The sequence below is a fragment of the Amia ocellicauda genome, chromosome 10, assembly GCF_036373705.1.
Source record: "Amia ocellicauda isolate fAmiCal2 chromosome 10, fAmiCal2.hap1, whole genome shotgun sequence".
NCBI classification, from domain to species: domain Eukaryota; kingdom Metazoa; phylum Chordata; class Actinopteri; order Amiiformes; family Amiidae; genus Amia; species Amia ocellicauda.
The window spans coordinates 32,759,020-32,779,870 of NC_089859.1; the positions used below are offsets into that span (position 1 = coordinate 32,759,020).

Consider the following 20,851-nt stretch of genomic DNA (forward strand, 5'->3'; position numbering starts at 1 on the left):
AAGGAGGTTCTCACCCAAGATTTGACGGTACATGGCCCCGTCCATCGTCCCTTTGATGCGGTGCAGTTGTCCTGTCCCCTTAGCAGAAAAACACCCCCAAAGCATAATGTTTCCACCTCCATGTTTGACGGTGGGGATGGTGTTCCTCCTCTTCCAAACACGGCGAGTTGAGTTGATGTCAAAGAGCTCGATTTGGTCTCATCTGACCACAAACTCCACGAGGTGAGATCTTGCATGGAGCTCCAGACCGAGGGAGACTGACAGTTATTTTGTGTTTCTTCCATTTGCGAATAATCACACCAACTGTTGTCACCTTCTCACCAAGCTGCTTGGCGATGGTCTTGTAGCCCATTCCAGCCTTGTGCAGGTCTACAATCTTGTCCCTGACATCCTTGGACAGCTCTTTGGTCTTGGCCATGGTGGAGAGTTTGGAATCTGATTGATTGATTGCTTCTGTGGACAGGTGTCTTTTATACAGGTACCGAGCTGAGATTAGGAGCACTCCCTTTAAGAGAGTGCTCCTAATCTCAGCTCGTTACCTGTATAAAAGACACCTGGGAGCCAGAAATCTTGCTGATTGAAAGGGGATCAAATACTTATTTCCCTCATTAACATGCAAATCAATTTATAACTTTTTTGAAATGCGTTTTTCTGGATTTTTTTGTTGTTATTGTGTCTCTCACTGTTAAAATACACCTACCATTAAAATTATAGATTGATAATTTCTTTGTCAGTGGGCAAACGTACAAAATCAGCAGGGGATCAAATACTTTTTTCCCTCACTGTATATAAAAGGTACATACTATACGTAACTTCCATATGTTGAAAATAACCTACTTATCAGTAATACAGAACAGAAAAGGTAAAAGGTAATATATCCACTTTTGATAGACTTTCCGGCTGTCATTGGAGCTGTTGACGATTCATCTTTCAAATCACTGCATCTGAAAGGGATGACCAGCTTACGGGAACAGAAAGCAATTTAATTAATTAAATGTTCAGGTGAAGTCCATTATTTGCTTTGTAGTTGTGATAAATGTATGTCATAAATAATAAAATGAATGTGTGCATAATACCAATTTTGTATATATTATTGTACCTTTGTATTACTATATTAAATAGATCCCCAGTGATATTTAATAAATGGTATTATTTACTCATTGTTTTACCTTGTTAGTATCAAGACCATAAAGAATTTGCTTTATCAAGTTATGGAGCCCTTCTAATCCAATGATCGATACATTTACAAATGTTGAACAGCAGGGGCACTCTGCTCATGTCATGTCACATACAGGGAGCAGAGCACAAACTTGGCCCACAATCTTGACCGCTCTATATCTCTCTTTAATGCTTTCTGTGAATATTTTTTTTTCTCTCATAAAAATACTGTTGAGTTGACCTTTAGGCTCAGTTTGTTCAAGTTTTAAAATATATTGTCACAAAACTAATTCTACATTACGTCTCACCGTTAAGTACACCTTATCAAAGTACTTAAATTTAACTTTTTTTATTTTGTTCAAATAAATTAATGTATATTTATATTCTATGGTTGAAATGGTCAAATACCTATTGACGGTTGAAGGTTGAAGTCAATAACTGTTTCTATGGTTAGGAACAGTATCTTCACATCAGAAACACTTTTGTCCTTTGTTCTTATAGCCTGTTCTTTCCCCATTCATCTGTTATGAGGCATATATTAAATTCCTACCAAAATTCTGTAGAAGAAATCCGCAAAACCTAATAAAATATGTTTTCTTTGGGAATTAAATGTAAATGTTAAGTTTCTGTTTTTATCTCATTAGAATGGTCCCTTGGTCCCTTTCTGAAGACATGTTTTCCTCCAGCATGCCTTGTTGAATTGGCCTCAGCATGTAAAACACCGAAGGAAAAAATAAAGGACAGAAAAACAACACAGCTTTAAGAAAGCATCTTCATTAGTTTGATGCACCTTTCACAGTGCTGTTTAAAAGGTCATATGCTAAACAGGGAGTTAGAAAGACCCCATAGATTCACAACTTGTGCAAAATTCATGAGATCCGTAAAGATTCACAGAGTTCCACAGAAATCGCCTTGTTTCACAGAAAACAGCAATTAAATGGGCTGCATTCATCACTGTCCTGTTGCTGCTTTACACAGATGGAACTGAAGCCATAGAAACTAAATGTACTTGAGCAATTAACTTGGCCTTTTCGTAACTCTCACTGTTGCTATGGCCTATTTTCCTTTCTATTACTGAAGGAAAAATTCAAAGAGCTTCAGGGTTAATTGTGAAATCCTCATTATTTGTAAACAGCTGCAAATGTCAGTTGAATGGTTACTGTGGTTTGATTGTGAGGGACTTTGTATTACAATTATAACATAAAGTATGCTTACAATATGAGCAAATTGACAATTTTAGTTTCACATTGGAAAATCATTGTGTCAATGCAAAGTAATGATTGTAACAATTTAATGTACAATATTATTACTATTTTTGTGCGCCTAGTCTCCTTTTAAAAGTAGCATAAAGTAGTCCCACACAGACATCTACCTGATATATTTAAACCTAACAAGTGCCTGTGGTTTGAAGTGCAATCTGAATTCACCTGTGTATTTAAATATAACTGTAAATGCCCACCATGTTTAACACATTTTCTCCCTAGCTGTCTGAAAATGTTAAAGGTGTGTAAGGCAAACAGCCTTCAGCTTACCTGTAAGGTAAAACATGGAACAATTGTGAATTTGTATATACAGGTAACAGGTAATTTCAATTGTTTCTGGGCATGCACCAATGGAACATGTATGTAAGTATCTCTGTTTATGATATATATATATATATATATATATATATATACACTCACCTAAAGGATTATTAGGAACACCTGTTCAATTTCTCATTAATGCAATTATCTAACCAACCAATCACATGGCAGTTGCTTCAATGCATTTAGGGGTGTGGTCCTGGTCAAGACAATCTCCTGAACTCCAAACTGAATGTCTGAATGGGAAAGAAAGGTGATTTAAGCAATTTTGAGCGTGGCATGGTTGTTGGTTCCAGACGGGCCGGTCTGAGTATTTCACAATCTGCTCAGTTACTGGGATTTTCACGCACAACCATTTCTAGGGTTTACAAAGAATGGTGTGAAAAGGGAAAAACATCCAGTATGTGGCAGTCCTGTGGGCGAAAATGCCTTGTTGATGCTAGAGGTCAGAGGAGCATGGGCCGACTGATTCAAGCTGATAGAAGAGCAACTTTGACTGAAATAACCACTCGTTACAACCGAGGTATGCAGCAAAGCATTTGTGAAGCCACAACACGTACAACCTTGAGGCGGATGGGCTACAACAGCAGAAGACCCCACCGGGTACCACTCATCTCCACTACAAATAGGAAAAAGAGGCTACAATTTGCACAAGCTCACCAAAATTGGACAGTTGAAGACTGGAAAAATGTTGCCTGGTCTGATGAGTCTCGATTTCTGTTGAGACATTCAGATGGTAGAGTCAGAATTTGGCGTAAACAGAATGAGAACATGGATCCATCATGGCTTGTTACCACTGTGCAGGCTGGTGGTGGTGGTGTAATGGTGTGGGGGATGTTTTCTTGGCACACTTTAGGCCCCTTAGTGCCAATTGGGCATCGTTTAAATGCCACGGCCTACCTGAGCATTGTTTCTGACCATGTCCATCCCTTTATGACCACCATGTACCCATCCTCTGATGGCTACTTCCAGCAGGATAATGCACCATGTCACAAAGGTCGAATCATTTCAAATTGGTTTCTTGAACATGACAATGAGTTCACTGTACTAAACTGGCCCCCACAGTCACCAGATCTCAACCCAATAGAGCATCTTTGGGATGTGGTGGAACGCGAGCTTCGTGCCCTGGATGTGCATCCCACAAATCTCCATCAACTGCAAGATGCTATCCTATCAATATGGGCCAACATTTCTAAAGAATGCTTTCAGCACCTTGTTGAATCAATGCCACGTAGAATGAAGGCAGTTCTGAAGGCGAAAGGGGGTCAAACACAGTATTAGTATGGTGTTCCTAATAATCCTTTAGGTGAGTGTGTATATATATATATATATATATATATATATATATATAAATAAATACAGACAGGTGACAAATTAAAGGAAAACGCAACATAAAGTGTCTCAGTAAGGTGTTGGGCACCATGAGACGCCAGAACAGCTTCAATGCTCTTGACACAGATTCTACGAGTCTCTGCACTCTACTGGAGGGATGAACACCATTCTTCCAAAAGATATTCCCTCATTTGGGGTTTTGATGATGGTGGTGGAGAGCACTGTCTAACACGTCGGTCCAAAACCTCCCATAGGTGTTCAATTGGGTTGAGATCTGGTGATTGTGAAGGCCATAGCATATGAATCACATCGTTTTCACACTCATCAGACCATTCAGTGTCGCCTCGTGCCCTGTGGATGGGGGCATTGTCATCCTGGAAGAAACCACTCTCATCAGGATAGAAATGTTTCACCATAGGATAAAGGTGATCACTCAGAATAACTTTGCAATGATTTGCAGTGACCCTTCCCTCTAAGGGGACAAGTGGACCCAAACCATGCCAGGAAAATGCCCTCCACAGCATAAGAGAGCCTCCGGACCCCCTCACTGTAAGGGTCAAGCAGTCAGGCCTGTACCATTCTCTTGGTGTCGCCACACATGCGGTCGCCCACTTGTCAAGAATATGATGAAGGATGACTCATCTGACAATATCACTTTTTTACACATCTCTGTAGACCATTTCTATGGTGCCCCAATAATGACCCCTCTTTCAAAGTCACTTAGATCCTTTCCTCTTGCCATCTTGATCCAAAATCTAGGTCAACTGGGCCTGCTCAGGATTTTTATACATGCCACAGAGCATGATAGGATGTTAATTACTTAATTGTATCATGCAGTACATCTGTTTGTAAGCATCTATATTCGTTATGTTCCTCCACTCATTTATTCAGGATTTTCCTTTAATTTGTCACCCGTCTGAATATATATATATACAGTGAGGGAAAAAAGAATTTGATCCCCTACTGATTTTGTACATTTGCCCACTGACAAAGAAATGATCAGTCTATAATTTTAATGGTAGGTGTATTTTAACAGTGAGAGACTAACAACAACAAAATCCAGAAAAATGCATTTCAAAAAAGTTATAAATTGATTTGCATGTTAATGAGGGAAATAAGTATTTGATCCTCTATCAATCAGCAAGATTTCTGGCTCCCAGGTGTCTTTTATACAGGTAATGAGCTGAGATTAGGAGCACTCTCTTAAAGGGAGTGCTCCTAATCTCAGCTTGTTACATGTATAAAAGACACCTGTCCACAGAAGCAATCAATCAATCAATCAGATTCCAAACTCTCCACCATGGCCAAGACCAAAGAGCTGTCCAAGGATGTCAGGGACAAGATTGTAGACCTACACAAGGCTGGAATGGGCTACAAGACCATCGCCAAGCAGCTTGGTGAGAAGGTGACAACAGGTGGTGCAATTATTCGCAAATGGAAGAAACACAAAATAACTGTCAGTCTCCCTCATTCTGGGGCTCCATGCAAGATCTCACCTCGTGGAGTTTCAATGATCATGAGAACGGTGAGGAATCAGCCCAGAACTACACGGGAAGAACACCATCCCCACCGTCAAACATGGAGGTGGAAACATTATGCTTTGGGGGTGTTTTTCTGCTAAAGGGACAGGACAACTGCACCGCATCAAATGGACGATGGACGGGGCCATGTACCGTCAAATCTTGGGTGAGAACCTCCTTCCCTCAGCCAGGGCATTGAAAATGGGTCGTGGATGGGTATTCCAGCATGACAATGACCCAAAACACACAGCCAAGGCAACAAAGGAGTGGCTCAAGAAGAAGCACATTAAGGTCCTGGAGTGGCCTAGCCGGTCTCCAGACCTTAATCCCATAGAAAATCTGTGGAGGGAGCTGAAGGTTCGAGTTGCCAAACGTCAGCCTCGAAACCTTAATGACTTGGAGAGGATCTGCAAAGAGGAGTGGGACAAAATCCCTCCTGAGATGTGCGCAAACCTGGTGGCCAACTACAAGAAACGTCTGACCTCTGTGATTGCCAACAAGGGTTTTGCCACCAAGTACTAAGTCGAAGGGGTCAAATACTTATTTCCCTCATTAACATTAACATTAATTTATAACTTTTTTGAAATGCATTTTTCTTGATTTTTTTGCTGTTATTTTGTCTCTCACTGTTAAAATACACCTACCATTAAAATTATAGACTGATCATTTCTTTGTCAGTGGGCAAACGTACAAAATCAGCAGGGGATCAAATACTTTTTTCCCTCACTGTAGTTGATATGGCTACACCTAATGTTTTTGTTATCTCTCTGATTGGTTTGTTTTGATTTCTAAGAACAAGCCCAAGAACAAGCAGGAACTAAAGACAGCTGCAGTGCAGGCCTGGCAGAGCATCACCAGGGAAGAAACCCAGCATCTGGTGATGTCTATGGGTTCCAGACTTCAGGCAGTCATTGACTGCAAAGGATTTGCAACGAAGTATCGAAACTCACAATTTAATTCATGATTATGTTAGTTTGTCCAATTACTTTTGAACCCCTAAAATTGGAGGGACCTCATATAAAAATGGTTGTAATTCCTACACCGTTCACCCAATTTGGATGTAACTACCCTCAAATTAAAGATGAAAGTCTACACTTATAGCACACAGATATATATATATATATATATATATATATATATATATATATATATATATATTCTTTTACTTTTATAGGAATCTCAAGGAATTCAGTACAGCAGAATTAGTCACAAAAACCTAGGTATACTCCACAATTTTACTATACAGTGCTGAATAATTGGAAATTGTGGGCACAATGCTTGTATAATACAATGCAAACTATCATAAAAATGTGGCAAAACTATACTGAAAATTGAAGATCAAAATATCCCATTCGAAGCTAACAGGAAACATGTAAATACATTTAAAAAATCTTCTGTACAATGATATCAAAATATGCTATATTGAGTTTTTATGTTTGGTAAGTTTTTATTTCATGAATATGTAAAAGAACATCACCTGGTTTTAATGAAGCCTTCTAAAAATAGAATATGTGGATCTCTATGAAAGTCTCTGAAATTTGATAGATAAGGCATTTTCTTTGCTTCTAATGTCAAAGAAAGCAAGACAGATTTGTTCCATATATATTAGGCTTCAAAAGAAACAATCTTTTAAAAACATATATTTAAAAAATAAACAAATATTAGAAACATATTACAAGTGACAACAGAGGATGATATAAAGGATTGTGATAAAAATGATATATATACACTTACACACTGTGTTTGAAAGTTTTCACACCCTTCATTTGAAACAATATTATGTGATTAATTTAGTTTACAGTTTTCTATTGGCTGCATCTGTATTCAACAAACTTTGAAAAGATACTACCAATAAATATATACAGTTTAGGGAACAATATTGATTAAACTAAATGATTCACCCATCAAAATTTGTTTCAAATGAAGGGTGTCAATATTTGTGACTACAAGTATGTAGATGCTTCTATTCAGTTAATCATGTATGCTTACAAATGTACTTAATTTGTCCCAAAACATAATAATAATAGGATTTTTTAATGTTAGAATTGTTTACATTATAATTGTTATTTACATGGATTGAAATGCAACAAAGTAACACTTTTTCCATTATGTTAGAATACAATATATATTTTTCTTATAAGATGAACAGAAAATCAATAAAAAAAAACAATAAAAGCAAAAAGGGATTAATAACATGTTAATATAAATTGACCATAAAACTTACAAATTCAGATTATGTTTGTAAAATATAACTTTTGTCTGGATTCAGTGGACATAAGTAAATAAACACATTAGGCCTAAGTACAAAAACAGAAATGAGAATATGTATGGAAAGAGATGTAAATGCATCAGAACACTTTTAGGCATTCTGGTTGAAATTACTTTCATTTTGTGTGTTACTGCTACCTAGTGGTAGTGTCTGTAGTTCGGATAAATTGAGGAAAACAAAAATAATTGGACTCAATTCCAGGCAGACATCCAATCTAAAATAAAACAATAAAATATAATAGGAGGGATTGTCAGGATGACCAAATATTAAGCAATTTATCAGTGATGATTTAGGATAACTGTAGTGATTTTAGTTGCCTTTATTTATTCATATTAATGAATTCCCCATGATACTGACATATTACACTTTGTTCTAAGTCTGTTTCTTGTGTTAATATTTTCCAATTTGAGATTCCAAAAAAATAATAAATCAATATGTTGATATCACAAGCACCAAAAAAATTATCTTACTGAACCAAAATATAGTGCTTTGAAATGATAAAACAGAAAGGCATACGACGTTAACTACTGCAATCATGGGTATTATGTTGGCAGAACAACATAAACAAGATATAGAGGCCTCTGAATGGGTTTTTCTCTGTTAATACCAATACATGAACACAAAGTAAATTGATATAGTCAGTATGTCTCTCACATTTTAGTGTTCAAAGCAATATGTGTTTATGTCTGATTATATATTGTTTCAGTTTATCCAAGAGTTTGCATTTTCTGATGTGACTACAGTGATCAAGGTTAGTGGAGATCCAAAAATAGGCATTTACTGAGTGACATGTTTGAAAAAGGTTCATGCTGTAATATTGATGAGACTTTACAAAGATCTTTGCACCCCCTGTTGAACCTTCAGCACATCCAGCCATCGTCTAGCCGTCTTTTGTTATCTGTAAACTGCCTTCTACTCCACAGTCAATCAGCTGAGCAAACCCGCCCCATGAAGCTGAATTTTTGACTGTAAACATCCTGTGGATTTAAAAGGAGACTTTGGGCGGGAGGAAGAGGAAAAAGGGCCGGCGCCATCTTGTTTGTTTTAGTGAATCAGTGAGAAGGAGGAGGAGTAGAAAAGTACATTATAGCCGCCAAAAGGAATACAATTACTGGAGATAAATAGGTAAGTAATTGTTTAACATTAATTTAGCGAGCACTAACCTGGTATCGTAGAATTTATTATAGGAGAAGTTACACTTTTAGCAGATTTGGTTGCGGAAATATTCAGGGTTCAACTGATGTGCAGCCTTGTTTGCAAATACCGACCAAATTAATTTTTGATATGTTACATGTTGCATGCACTGCACGCTAGTGATATTAAATCAAATCCCAAATACGTTATATTGTGTATTTGCTTGAGTGTTTTTGGTTTTGGTTTGTAGCTGTTAGATATCTCGTTTGGTCGTTATTTATTTATTTTTTATGTTCAAGTTGTAGGAGCTTGTTGGGGTTGCTATTTGGGCCTTCTGCTCTTAGACTTAAAATATACGATGTATTATATATTTGAATTACTTCTCAATTGTTCATAATAGGAGGAAGAACCGTTTACATCGTTAGCTCGTCATATTTGAGATACTTTGGCCATGCTTCGTGTGCGAAATGTGTAGTCTACAACGGAAGTCTACTGACATCCCGTACCGAGCTGTAGTTGGCATTGGTTGCGGGTGACGTGCGACATGTGGTGGGCTTGGGGCGACAGGAAAGGACGCGGCTGGCCCATCGGCCCACTTTTACCTGTGAAACTAGACTGTTTGTTTCTCTTGTTTGAATTCAGGAAGCATTTAAAGTAAAATAACACGTTACGGTATAATACATTTTACGTGTTGAAATCCACAGTTGTTTTCCATGATGTGTTAAGTGAAAATTGGTAGCAGAATAGTTATTAATCCGGGGAGCCTGTGATTAAGATCATCGGTCAGATTGTACAGGTGGTCGGTTGTTTTCTTTAACTTCAATCGGTAAATAAACAACGAAAGTTTAAACAAATACTGTTACTTTGTAGTATTTTCTGTATGCATGCAGTGGGAAAATGGGAAGCAACAATGTAACGATGAGATCCTGGTTTATAAAGACTTACGTTTACGCATATCAAAATAAACTTGCGTTCAATTGAAGACCTCGGGGGTCAAATTTGGACAAGGATTTAATTATTCACAAAATGAGCTTTTTATTTATTTAAGTAGGAAAAAACATTATTTAAGATGCATTGAAAAAATGAGTAACCTGTAGATATAGTATATACATTTTTGCAAATGCATTTCGAATGGAATCCTCAGGTGTTTTATTACATTACGTTAATATTTGTGTGTGTATGACTTCTACAGAGCACAGTGTCTAAAGTGTACCATACCTTACTTTAGACTTGTATTCAGTGTCCTAAGTTGTAAGTACATGAAGCACCCATCTTTCCTGACATAAATGCAAATTATCATTGCTGGTCTGTTTCTTTGCAATACTAACCCAAAAGACAATGCTTAAATTGGTGCCAGATTTCTAAGTTTTAATATCTTGACATGATCATTATGGCTAAACACCCATATTTGAGTTAAATTGAGCACTTACAGGTGAAAGGAAACCTCATTATATGGGTTGTATTTTATGGTTCACATAGCTAGTATTCATGGAAGTACAGGTTTTACAATTCCAGTGAAGGCAATTTGTGGAATTTCACATTTTATATTTTTTTGATACAAATGGCAAGCCTCAGTTTAATGGTGGGGAAGCAGGAGGGAGCAACCATGTCAAATGGAGTACTTGTTTTGGTATTTCTCAACAATCTAGCATGGAGAGGTAATGAAGGATGAAAGGAATAATGTAATAGTTCAGTAACTATTTTGTGTGGTCACAGTCACATATTTGATTAAGATGTTATGATTTAGTAGTCTATAATTTAAAGGACTCCATACATTGCTTAATTTATAATTTTGTATATTTAAAATGTGACAGAACCCTGAATGTGTAACCAGTACAAGATTTACCCTGCATTATCACTGAATATGTTGGAATTCATTTGTGGACATCATCATTTTCTTTTTCCTTTTTAGGATTTCTTTCCTCTTGCTGTGAGAAGGAGCTGGGACAATGTTTTATGCCCACTTTGTCCTCAGCAAGAGAGGGCCGCTAGCCAAAATTTGGCTGGCGGCCCATTGGGATAAGAAGCTCACCAAAGCACATGTGTTCGAGTGCAATCTGGAGAGCAGTGTGGAAAGCATCATCTCCCCCAAGGTATGAACCTTGTCACCAAAATCAGTACAATATAGGAAGTTGCTTCAATCCATTTTAATTGCTGTTTTGTTTCCCATGGATGATATGCAGCCTAGTGCTAAATGAATGGTAGTGGTGACGTGGCCAATGAGATTCATCTTGGGAAGTGTGTGTGTGTGTGTGTGGGGGGGGGGAGAAATGTCCTCAACTTCTGTTGTATGTTAGGACTAGATTTTGTAATGCTACAATTCTTCAGTGATTAGCTTGTATCTTTTTCATGTTTCTTTACTTGGTCTAAATATTGTGCAATTACAAAATATCCCCCTGGATTAATGGTCCCTTATTTTGAGTGTTTGTTGTTGTTTCAGGTGAAAATGGCATTGAGGACCTCTGGTCATCTCCTCTTGGGGGTTGTACGAATCTACCACAGGAAAGCCAAATACCTCCTTGCAGATTGTAATGAGGCATTTATTAAGATCAAAATGGCTTTTCGTCCAGGTAAATTTCAGTTAATATTTTGTAGGACATTTATGTCTGAAATCTCATACCTAGGGTTTGTTCTTATGCAGTATTTATTCAGAACCTATACATTCCTGATTAAAGTAGTGTATTTAATACCATGTACCGACTTAAGAGAATGGGTAAGTAGTTCCATATTGCTCTCAAAGCCTGTTGTGTTTGAACTTGTTGGTGTGTTGTAGGGGTGGTGGATCTCCCAGAGGAGAACAGGGAGGCTGCCTATAATGCGATCACCCTGCCTGAAGAGTTCCACGATTTTGATCAGCCACTACCTGATCTAGAGTAAGTGCTTTTGAATGTAGTGAAGAACATGTACTTTTAACAGGACACTTTTCTTCACTCCCTATTTTAATTTGTAGCATACAGCTGACATCTCTTATCTCCCCTTTCCATGGGATAAGCTGGATAAAAGGTCTGCTGCTGTGCTCTGATGGATGTATAAATGCATAAGAAAAGAATCTTTCCTGCTCAGTTAGTGATATTGAACTAGTCTAGTTCAGGTCAATGTTCTTTACATGTATATACCTCAGCTGGACCAACATTTAATGCTTAGAAGTCCTTGCAAATATGCAGAAAAACAAACTATGTCTCATGCTTTTTACCAACCTTTTAAACTTTTTTTTTATATTAAAATGCACAGTATTTTCTTCAGTGTTCAGATATTTACCTCTTCTGCTGAATCCCTCCATTCCTCACTGCATGTTATTTTAACATTGTGCTGCTGCATCAGATGTAATTATTTTAATAATGAATATCCACTGTTTTTTTTGTTTAAGTGATATTGATGTAGCACAGCAGTTCACATTGAACCAGAGCAGGGTAGAAGAAATCACCATGAGAGAGGAAGTGGGAAATCTCAGTCTTCTTCAAGATAATGACTTCTGTATGTATTCCGAGCTTTCTCACTTGAGGCTAAACCAAATCTGAACACAAATCACAAACGTGTACCTAATATGCCTTTTGATTTACAAATGGTAGAAAGTGACTCCTAAATAATAAATTAAACCTTGATAGGGTACAGATTTGTACTTTGTCATTCATGGGAAGATCAAAGTTTTTATTTGGTCTTGCCCTTAGTCTTTCTACTATTATGAAATTTAGAAGATTTTTAAATTGTTTTATAAAATTAATTACAATTATGCTGCAAATGTTTTGTAAACATGACATTGTTATCCAGTTAAATGAAACCAAGTATCTTATCATGCATTTAATATATTTTGATTGAGAATTACAGCCAGTAGCAAACTCCTGAGATTGTTTATTCCAGCATGCATTACTGCTTTTATAAAGCTATTGCTAAAATAAGGTCATATTTGATTTTACCATCAAGCATCATTCTTGTAGGAGGCTAATATCCAAAAGTGTTAACTTTAAAAATGGAAATGCAATGACTGAGCTATAACTTGTAATGTACTGAAAGTTGACGACACATCAGAATTTTTTCTGATAATCATGGAGAAGCTCTGCCAGAAGGGCTGTGATAACAGAAATGTGAACTGTACATTTGTTTCCAGCGGACTTTGGTATGGATGATAGGGAGATGATGCGAGAGGAGAGTGCGTTTGAAGTGGACATCATACATGGTGCCACTGCCTCTAATTTGCTACTGGAACCTGAGCCAAACGCCAGTCAGCTAAATGAAAAGTCCAACCACCTGGAATACGATGACCAGTACAAAGATGACACCTTTGGTGATAACCCAATTGATGGCACCGGAGAGGGAATGCTGGGTATGAAAACTTTCAGTCTTTGTTCAGAAGTATTGGTTTATTTGTTTTTCAAAATGTTGTACTTAGTATTAAAATATGAATAAGGTTCTAATGTCATACACTTTTCCTCATTCTGTTTCATCATATGTATATTCTTCAGTTATAAAGTTTATGTATATGTTCTTTTGAGCAATGCTTAATTTCATTTATTTTTTTTATCGATCTACAGGTGGGGATTGTGGTGGTATTTTTGATGACCCCCCAGCAATGACTGAAAGTGAGGTTATGATGCCTCAGGAGCATGCCCCCGATGATGAAGATGACTTTGACAACCTGTCCCGTAAGTGTTTTTTTTTGTGGGTGAGATAAGGAAAATCACTCGGCAATGTTTTGATCAACTAAGTGTTTTAACCCTCAGAGACTACACAGCTGATCAGTGCACAGAGCTGTGCTGTGAAAGAAATGGACAGCTGATGATCAACCATAGATTCTGTCCTCACATTTTCTCTACAAAAGTTGTGTTGGTCTAATTTTCATGGCAGCAAACTGCTGACCAATAGCATAGAGGTTTGGTGTTATTATTAGTCAATACAAATGGTTGTAAATAAAAAAACAACTCCTAGTTGAGAGGGTGCAGATGCAAGAGCATATCTTCAACGATTCGTACAGATACACATTGGAAATCGATGAAGAGAAATTTGAATAACTTGAAATGCAAAAATAATTCTCAGTTGGGAATTATCCTCATTGGTTTATACTGTGATTTGTCTTATGAATGCTGTGTATTTATATTTTTCCAGCTGGTGGACCTGATAGCCCAGACTCTGTAGATCCAGTGGAACCTCTGCCAACTATGACCGACCAGACAGAGCAGACCACTCTTGTACACAACGAGGAAGAAGCTTTTGCCCTGGAACCCATAGATATTACTGGTAAATATGCTGCAATTATTGAGTTGTTTACACCTACTTTACTTTTCAGCTTATTGGAAGCTTTTGTTATTTTAATTGTATTAATTAGTCTTTGTATTCCACAGTTAAGGAGACCAAAGCTAAGAGGAAGAGGAAACTTATTGTGGACAGTGTGAAGGAACTCGACAGCAAGACAATCCGTGCGCAGCTGAGTGACTACTCGGACATTGTCACCACACTGGACCTGGCCCCTCCCACTAAGAAGCTCATGATGTGGAAGGAAACGGGTGGTGTTGAGAAGCTGTTCTCATTGCCAGCACAGCCTCTGTGGAACTGCAGGCTGCTTAAGGTGCACTGCTTTTCTCCTATCGATACATTTACATTTTCATTTTGTTGTGGTTTAGGGCTTAATTTACAGTTGTGAATATTGAATCACACCTTGTTCTTTGTATATGTATGTCAATTAATTGTTTAGGTCACTTTTAAATGTTATCTAAAACTATTTTACCATACTGTGTATAAATACTGAAAAGGTAAGTATCAATGTGGTAAATATATACGTGGATTGGTGGAGGGTATTTTGCTGGTATTTAACCTTCGGCTTTGTTTCTCGTAGATGTTTACACGTTGCCTTACACCGCTGGTCCCAGATGAGCTGAGAAAGAGGAGGAAGGGTGGAGAGGCTGACAGTCTCGATGAGTTCTTGAAAGACCTGGAAAACCCTGAGGTGCCAAGAGAGGAGCAACAGCCCCAGCAACGGGACATTATTGGTGAGCAGTGTTGCATTGCCTGGTTTGAAATTCAAATTTTATAGCTTGAGTGCAGTTCTGTTGCTGTGCTTAGCATTGGTTTCCAGACGAGCGGTGATTCACACTTATGGACAGTAAGTTCCACTGAACACTTCTCTAAGGGCTTGGTTATCTTAAGTGCTGAGATAAAACTAACCTTTCAACCTTTCCTAATCAATGGTTGAAGGCCTTCCATTCAGATATTTTGCTATGGGAATTTGTTTTGCTCTACACCAATAGAGATGATACTTGGGATGTGCATTGGGGAATTTCCATCAACCCTTTACACTCCGCCCCGTTATTTTCTGATCATCCGATAAATAAATAATATTTTTATCAAAACTACAAAATATACAGATGTGGTTTGTTAGATACTAGAGACTGGGAGTAAGTCAAACGATGACTTACTCGCTTATTAAGGGTGTTCCTATCCTGAGCTGTGCAATTTCTCAGTGTACAGGAGTAATTTGCATATGTTCATGTTTTAGTGTTTTTACTCAGTCAGCTGATTAACCCTTTATAATTAAACAGGGTGTGTGAGCTATGACTCAGTATTTCCTGATATTGTAAAAATAAATTCCAGATCATCCCATCATGGAAGAGCCCAGTGTACTGCAGGTGTCTGCAATGGAGGGTAGCAGGACCACCCTTGATGAGTCCATCATGCCACCTCCTACCCAGAGAGGAATTAAACGCAAGTCCCAGGAACCTGAGCCTGCCCTTTCTGTGAGTATTTATTTTCTTCTATTGAAATGCTTACTCTTCAGATTTTCACACATCATAGATCAGTGTAAATGTTTCAGGCATGTGTAAATAGTGGCCATTTAATGAGATCTTAGACAGTTTGGCAATTAAAAAAAATTAACCGGTCAGGAAGTTAGATTTTTCCAGCCCAAATACACCAGAAAGGTGAGGAAGAAGACTCTTCTAATCGTGCATGTTACAATGTGGTGGAGTCTATTTTCATCTGTATTAAAGGACTTTCAATCAGTGCGAGTGTGTTGTGCCATCTTGTTTTTCCTCCACTCTGCAGATGAGCGCTCTTGAACAGCAGCCGGAGCAGCAGACCACAGTCCCACCACAGCTGGAGATGCCCCCAGTGGAGCTGCCTCCAGAGGAGCCCCAGACCCTCGCCCAGCTGATCCCTGAGCTCGACCTTCTTGGAGAGAAGAGCAAGGATAAGGAAAAGGATGATGAGGAAGAGGAGGAGGTATGGGCACCATGAATAGGCTGGCATTCAATTAGATCTGTGCTGCCAAGGATTTACTAATGAGAAGCGCATAGTGTGCACTTTGAGAGCTGCATAACCACATAACTGGGCCCTTGCAATTTTCACATTCCCAGTTCTGAGCACACTGACGAGCAATATTTCATTAAAATCTATTTACATCAGGGTTTAAATTTAAGGTAGTTACTATGAAGATGAGTGACATTTTGTTAAATATTTATTCTTAATTGCTCAGGATGAGGAGGGTCAGGGTGGAGACCAGGATCAAGAGGAGAGAAGATGGAACAAGAGGACTCAGCAGATGCTTCACGGACTGCAGGTAGGCACACTCCCGGCTCTCTCATGTCATGTAAAGGTCGCCTGTTTACCAGTGGATAAATCTTTACTTGATTATTTGTTTACTGTATATGTATTTATGAATGCGATTTTTGCGAATCATTTATTTTTCACCTTTTTGTGAGGAGAAATGTTTGCAGATGGTGCACAGGAAACGAACATTAAAATGTTCAGTGCTTACTAATGCTGAGTGCTAGTGCCTAATTCCACACCAGCTAACCCTGATTATATGCAGCCACAGTCCAGACATTTGGATTGGGTTTTTGATAAAAGAAAAATACTAACTGCAATATAACAACTGAATAATTAGCACAGCACAATACAAATGATTAAGCACACATTCATACAAAATAAATAATGCATAGAATTAAAGTAAATCACAGTTTGCAAATAATCAAACCAAATTCAACCTTTTTAATTTAATTTTTTAATACTTTTAAACTGCAGATTTCACATTATTTAACGGTTTAAACATTTTAAAAGTCCAAACTTGAAAACGTCATAGTACATGGAAAGTTTCTTGTAGCTAGTGTTATACTTTAATTCAAGTAAGTTAATTGGGTCTCCGATGCCTCTGGTTCGTTTTCCTTTTTGGAAACCTCAGTAATAGTCTGGATTTTTTTTTATGTGCTGGGAAGCGTTCGTTAACCATCTCGCACAGGGGCTTGATGCGATGTTTATGATATTCAGAGGCACTACATTATTTACCAATTAATAACTGAAAATATTTGCGTATACAGTATTCTTTGGAAACCCATTGTGAATATTGTTTTGACTGAGCTGTTTTTCATGTGACTGGCATTAAATTCTTCTCTTGTCATGCTTGCTGTCTGCATTCAAATTATCATTGTTGCTACCCCCTCTTACAGAGAGCCTTGGCGAAAACGGGAGCTGAATCGATCAGCCTACTGGAGCTGTGTCGAAACAACAACAAGAAACAAGCAGCTGCAAAGTTTTACAGCTTCTTGGTACTTAAAAAGCAGCAAGCCATTGAACTTGCACAAGCAGAACCTTACAGTGATATTATCGCCACGCCAGGACCTAGATTCCATATTATATAGAAGGCATTTTTCATGTCTAGTGGATTTCACACTAGCAGATTTTAATCATCTTTGCAGGTTTATTTTATTGTTTGTATATGACGTGTTTTTGTTTTGTTACTTTTTGGTTACCTATTGTAAAATTACATTTGTCTTTGGGTGTTAGAGAGGGAGGGGTTGTTTTCATTTTTTTTTTTTTTTTTTTTTTTATGAGGATGGTATGCAAGATGAGCAATTCTTGCATTTTATTTCATGGCTAAGAGGAGTGTGTAATATTGGAGACTTCAGGCCCTTAATTGCAAAATAAAAACCTTAAATTATTAATAAAAAGTCTAGCAAAATGTAACCCAGTCATATCTTTTAATGGACCTTTGTTTTGAGGTCTTAGAATAGCAGCTTCCAAATGATTGTTTCTTGGCTTGTTTACATCAACAGATTGAGCTTTTTTGTTTTCAAAGGGGTAAAACCTTTTAGTAGTTGGCCTCTTGCATTAAACAAATTGCAGGGAAAATGTTCAAACTACACTATTACTAAACTCACTGGGACCTCTCTGGTTATATTCCCACCCTAGGTCTCTTTGACTGCTAATATCCTTTTAATGATCTGATAAATAATCCCCCAGATTTCCTTTGCAGACCATCCCAGAGGTGTTCTGTAGAATTGAGGTCAGGACTCCAAAAATGTTTTACATGCTTCTCTTAGCTTTATGACATGGTGTGTCATCATGTTCGTAGATGTATGGGGTCCTTAACCTAAAACTCCCATCTGTTAGCAGACCACTATTGTCCAAAAACAGGATCAAAACATTACAGGCAGCAGTGGTACCCTCTCCAGAACCAGCCTCCACATATCAGGCTCTGTGGAACCCAATTACAATGGGATGCTTCAATTTTAAACTGTATATATTGTGAGCCCAACAACGGCAAATTATCCCAAGATGGAACCTGTTGACTTGAGTAACTCCTGACTTAAAGGACTCCAGTAATAAGCTGATACTTTTATATGACTTTGTAAAGACAAAATTGTTCCTTTTTATTTAGTGCATTTAAAGTAACATTTCCCTGTTTATTTATTTTTTTGCAACTTAAACTATTTTCCCAATATTGCATGCTCCAAACTTTTAAAGTTTATACTTTTATATTTGATTTTAAAAATGTAACTAACCCATAGTGAATTGGTTTTATGAGAAAAATATTTAAATAGTGTATTTCTGCATTTTGCAGAATGTTTTCCCAGTGTGCGCACTTATCCTTTTAAAAGCCAACTTTTTTTTTTCTCTCCCCCATACATTGTTTTCATTAAATGGATGCGAGTTAAGTACCCCTAGCACAAAAGACAAATTTGGGAAAATTATATTGTACATTCTCCATGTACCTTTTATTAAAACCAACTTACTTTTTCCTCAAATGAATCATGTAATTGTTTAGGTGCAACTTTATTTTGAACTATGTGCCTGCAAACTTGCATTATCCCATTTTTGAAAAAAAATAAAAAATAAAAAATGATCTTGTAGATACTGTTATTATGGAAAGGGTAATCCTTTAATGTCCAGGAATTGTTTTGGTAGATGTCAACTGCTTATTTAGTTCTCCCACTTGTTGTTCTTAAAAATAGCAACTGTTATGTATAACTTTTCTAATAAAACTCTTAAATCCACTGTTTCAGCAGTCTTTGTAGTTTTGAGATCCTTTTTTTGTTGCGACTTTAACTCCACCTGAAGCTGTGACAAGAACGGCCCGTCCTCGTGAGAGAATGAATGTGTACAGGCAGCGTTTACAATTTTGGGTTCTATTGAGATGATTTTGGGAATCTATATGTAGATGGTAAGATTGTTAAATTCTGTCAACTTGGAGAAACACTGAACTATCACAGATATCTGAGAAGCACTTGAAATTTGAGTTGTGTGTTAAAAAGATCGCTTAAATCCTGTACACTCTAGTTTGCAGATTTGCATATTATAGTGGTCATGATATAAAAATTGGTCAGTTGGGGGTTCTAATGTATGATCTGCTCATGTATGATTGTGTTTTAGTACTGAGTTATATATTAGTGTACTATACTGTGGTGCGGTGGTGTTACATGCATACAGCTGTATTTTGGATGGTTCTGACATACGTACTATTATAGACAACAACATGCTTTTATACTTGTTACTAACCTACTTTGTCACATACTAACATGTATACATTCATCTACTCCTCACCTAATTTCTGCTTTCACTACTTACACTAATCTTCACACCATCACTGAGTGCACCCTGCAGTCTGCCATGTGAAATAATACATCTTTAGATATTTTAGATTGCAGTCTGCTTTTGTCATTTTAAAGTTTGAAATGTAATTATATTTAACAGACCTTCAGTGGATCAAGGATCATTTACAAGATGGTCATGCAAATATTTTTTCTGTCACCCAGATTCTAATATATACAGTTCCTATAGAAAGTCTACATCTCCTTTTGAAAGGTTCACCCTTTTTTTGCTTTATAGCGTGGAATAAAAATGAATTTGAAAGTTTTTTCTTTGTGTCGAATAGGTTATGTTGTCATTGTATTGTTTACTTAAAAAAATACATTAAACCCGTCAGTTTGTGAGATATGCACATTTATAATTTGAACTGTTTATTTTACATAACAAAAAGTATTGGAAACACTGGAGAATTATTCTGCATTCTATGCTTGGCTTTTCTTGTTGCTCATACTTATCGTGTCATTTTAATGTTAATTGATTTTAAAATTAATGATTCCTGTAATTAAATATAGAATCCTGTGGTAGACATTTAGGCATGCTTTGTATGTGCATAAGCAAAGATAAACCATTAGACCAGACATTACTGCAAAGGTAAGAAAGAATAAAGGTCCTGAAAACAAATTTGATTTTAAATATGTAATAGTTTTAATACATAAGTAAATGCTTTTAAATAGGAATTCGAATAATTTGATATCATATTGTGGCAGTGGGGGGAGTATATCCAGCACTGTCGGGGCTCAAAGGTGTCTATGGAACACAATGGCAGGATTGTGGGGAAAATAAGTACGTTGTACTTTGCAGTGCTCAAACCAAAAAGATACAAAACTCCAAACGAAAACCCTAGCTCATCTCTCGGACCTAAACTAAGCACAGTTGAACCGCTCCCTACCCTACACATAAAAATAAAAATAAAGACACGAACAAGACAATATAGCAACTAAGTCTGTCCGTAATCCATTGTCATAGTCGTAGTGCAAAGCCAAAGTCCTGTAATCCAAATCTGT

General features: G+C 37.2%; 1 protein-coding gene across 1 annotated transcript; it reads left to right on the top strand.

The window, feature by feature from the left end:
• Window positions 1-8,875: 8,875 nt before the first annotated feature.
• Window positions 8,876-19,266, top strand: rad21b (RAD21 cohesin complex component b). The gene is made up of 14 exons (XM_066715972.1): window positions 8,876-8,987; window positions 10,909-11,089; window positions 11,437-11,566; window positions 11,770-11,869; window positions 12,364-12,470; window positions 13,102-13,317; window positions 13,526-13,636; window positions 14,097-14,228; window positions 14,333-14,556; window positions 14,824-14,977; window positions 15,579-15,721; window positions 16,029-16,205; window positions 16,459-16,542; window positions 17,429-19,266. Exons 2-14 carry the CDS (start codon window positions 10,946-10,948, stop codon window positions 17,618-17,620), a joined length of 1,914 nt encoding a protein of 637 aa, XP_066572069.1. The 5' UTR covers window positions 8,876-8,987; window positions 10,909-10,945; the 3' UTR covers window positions 17,621-19,266.
• Window positions 19,267-20,851: the final 1,585 nt, after the last annotated feature.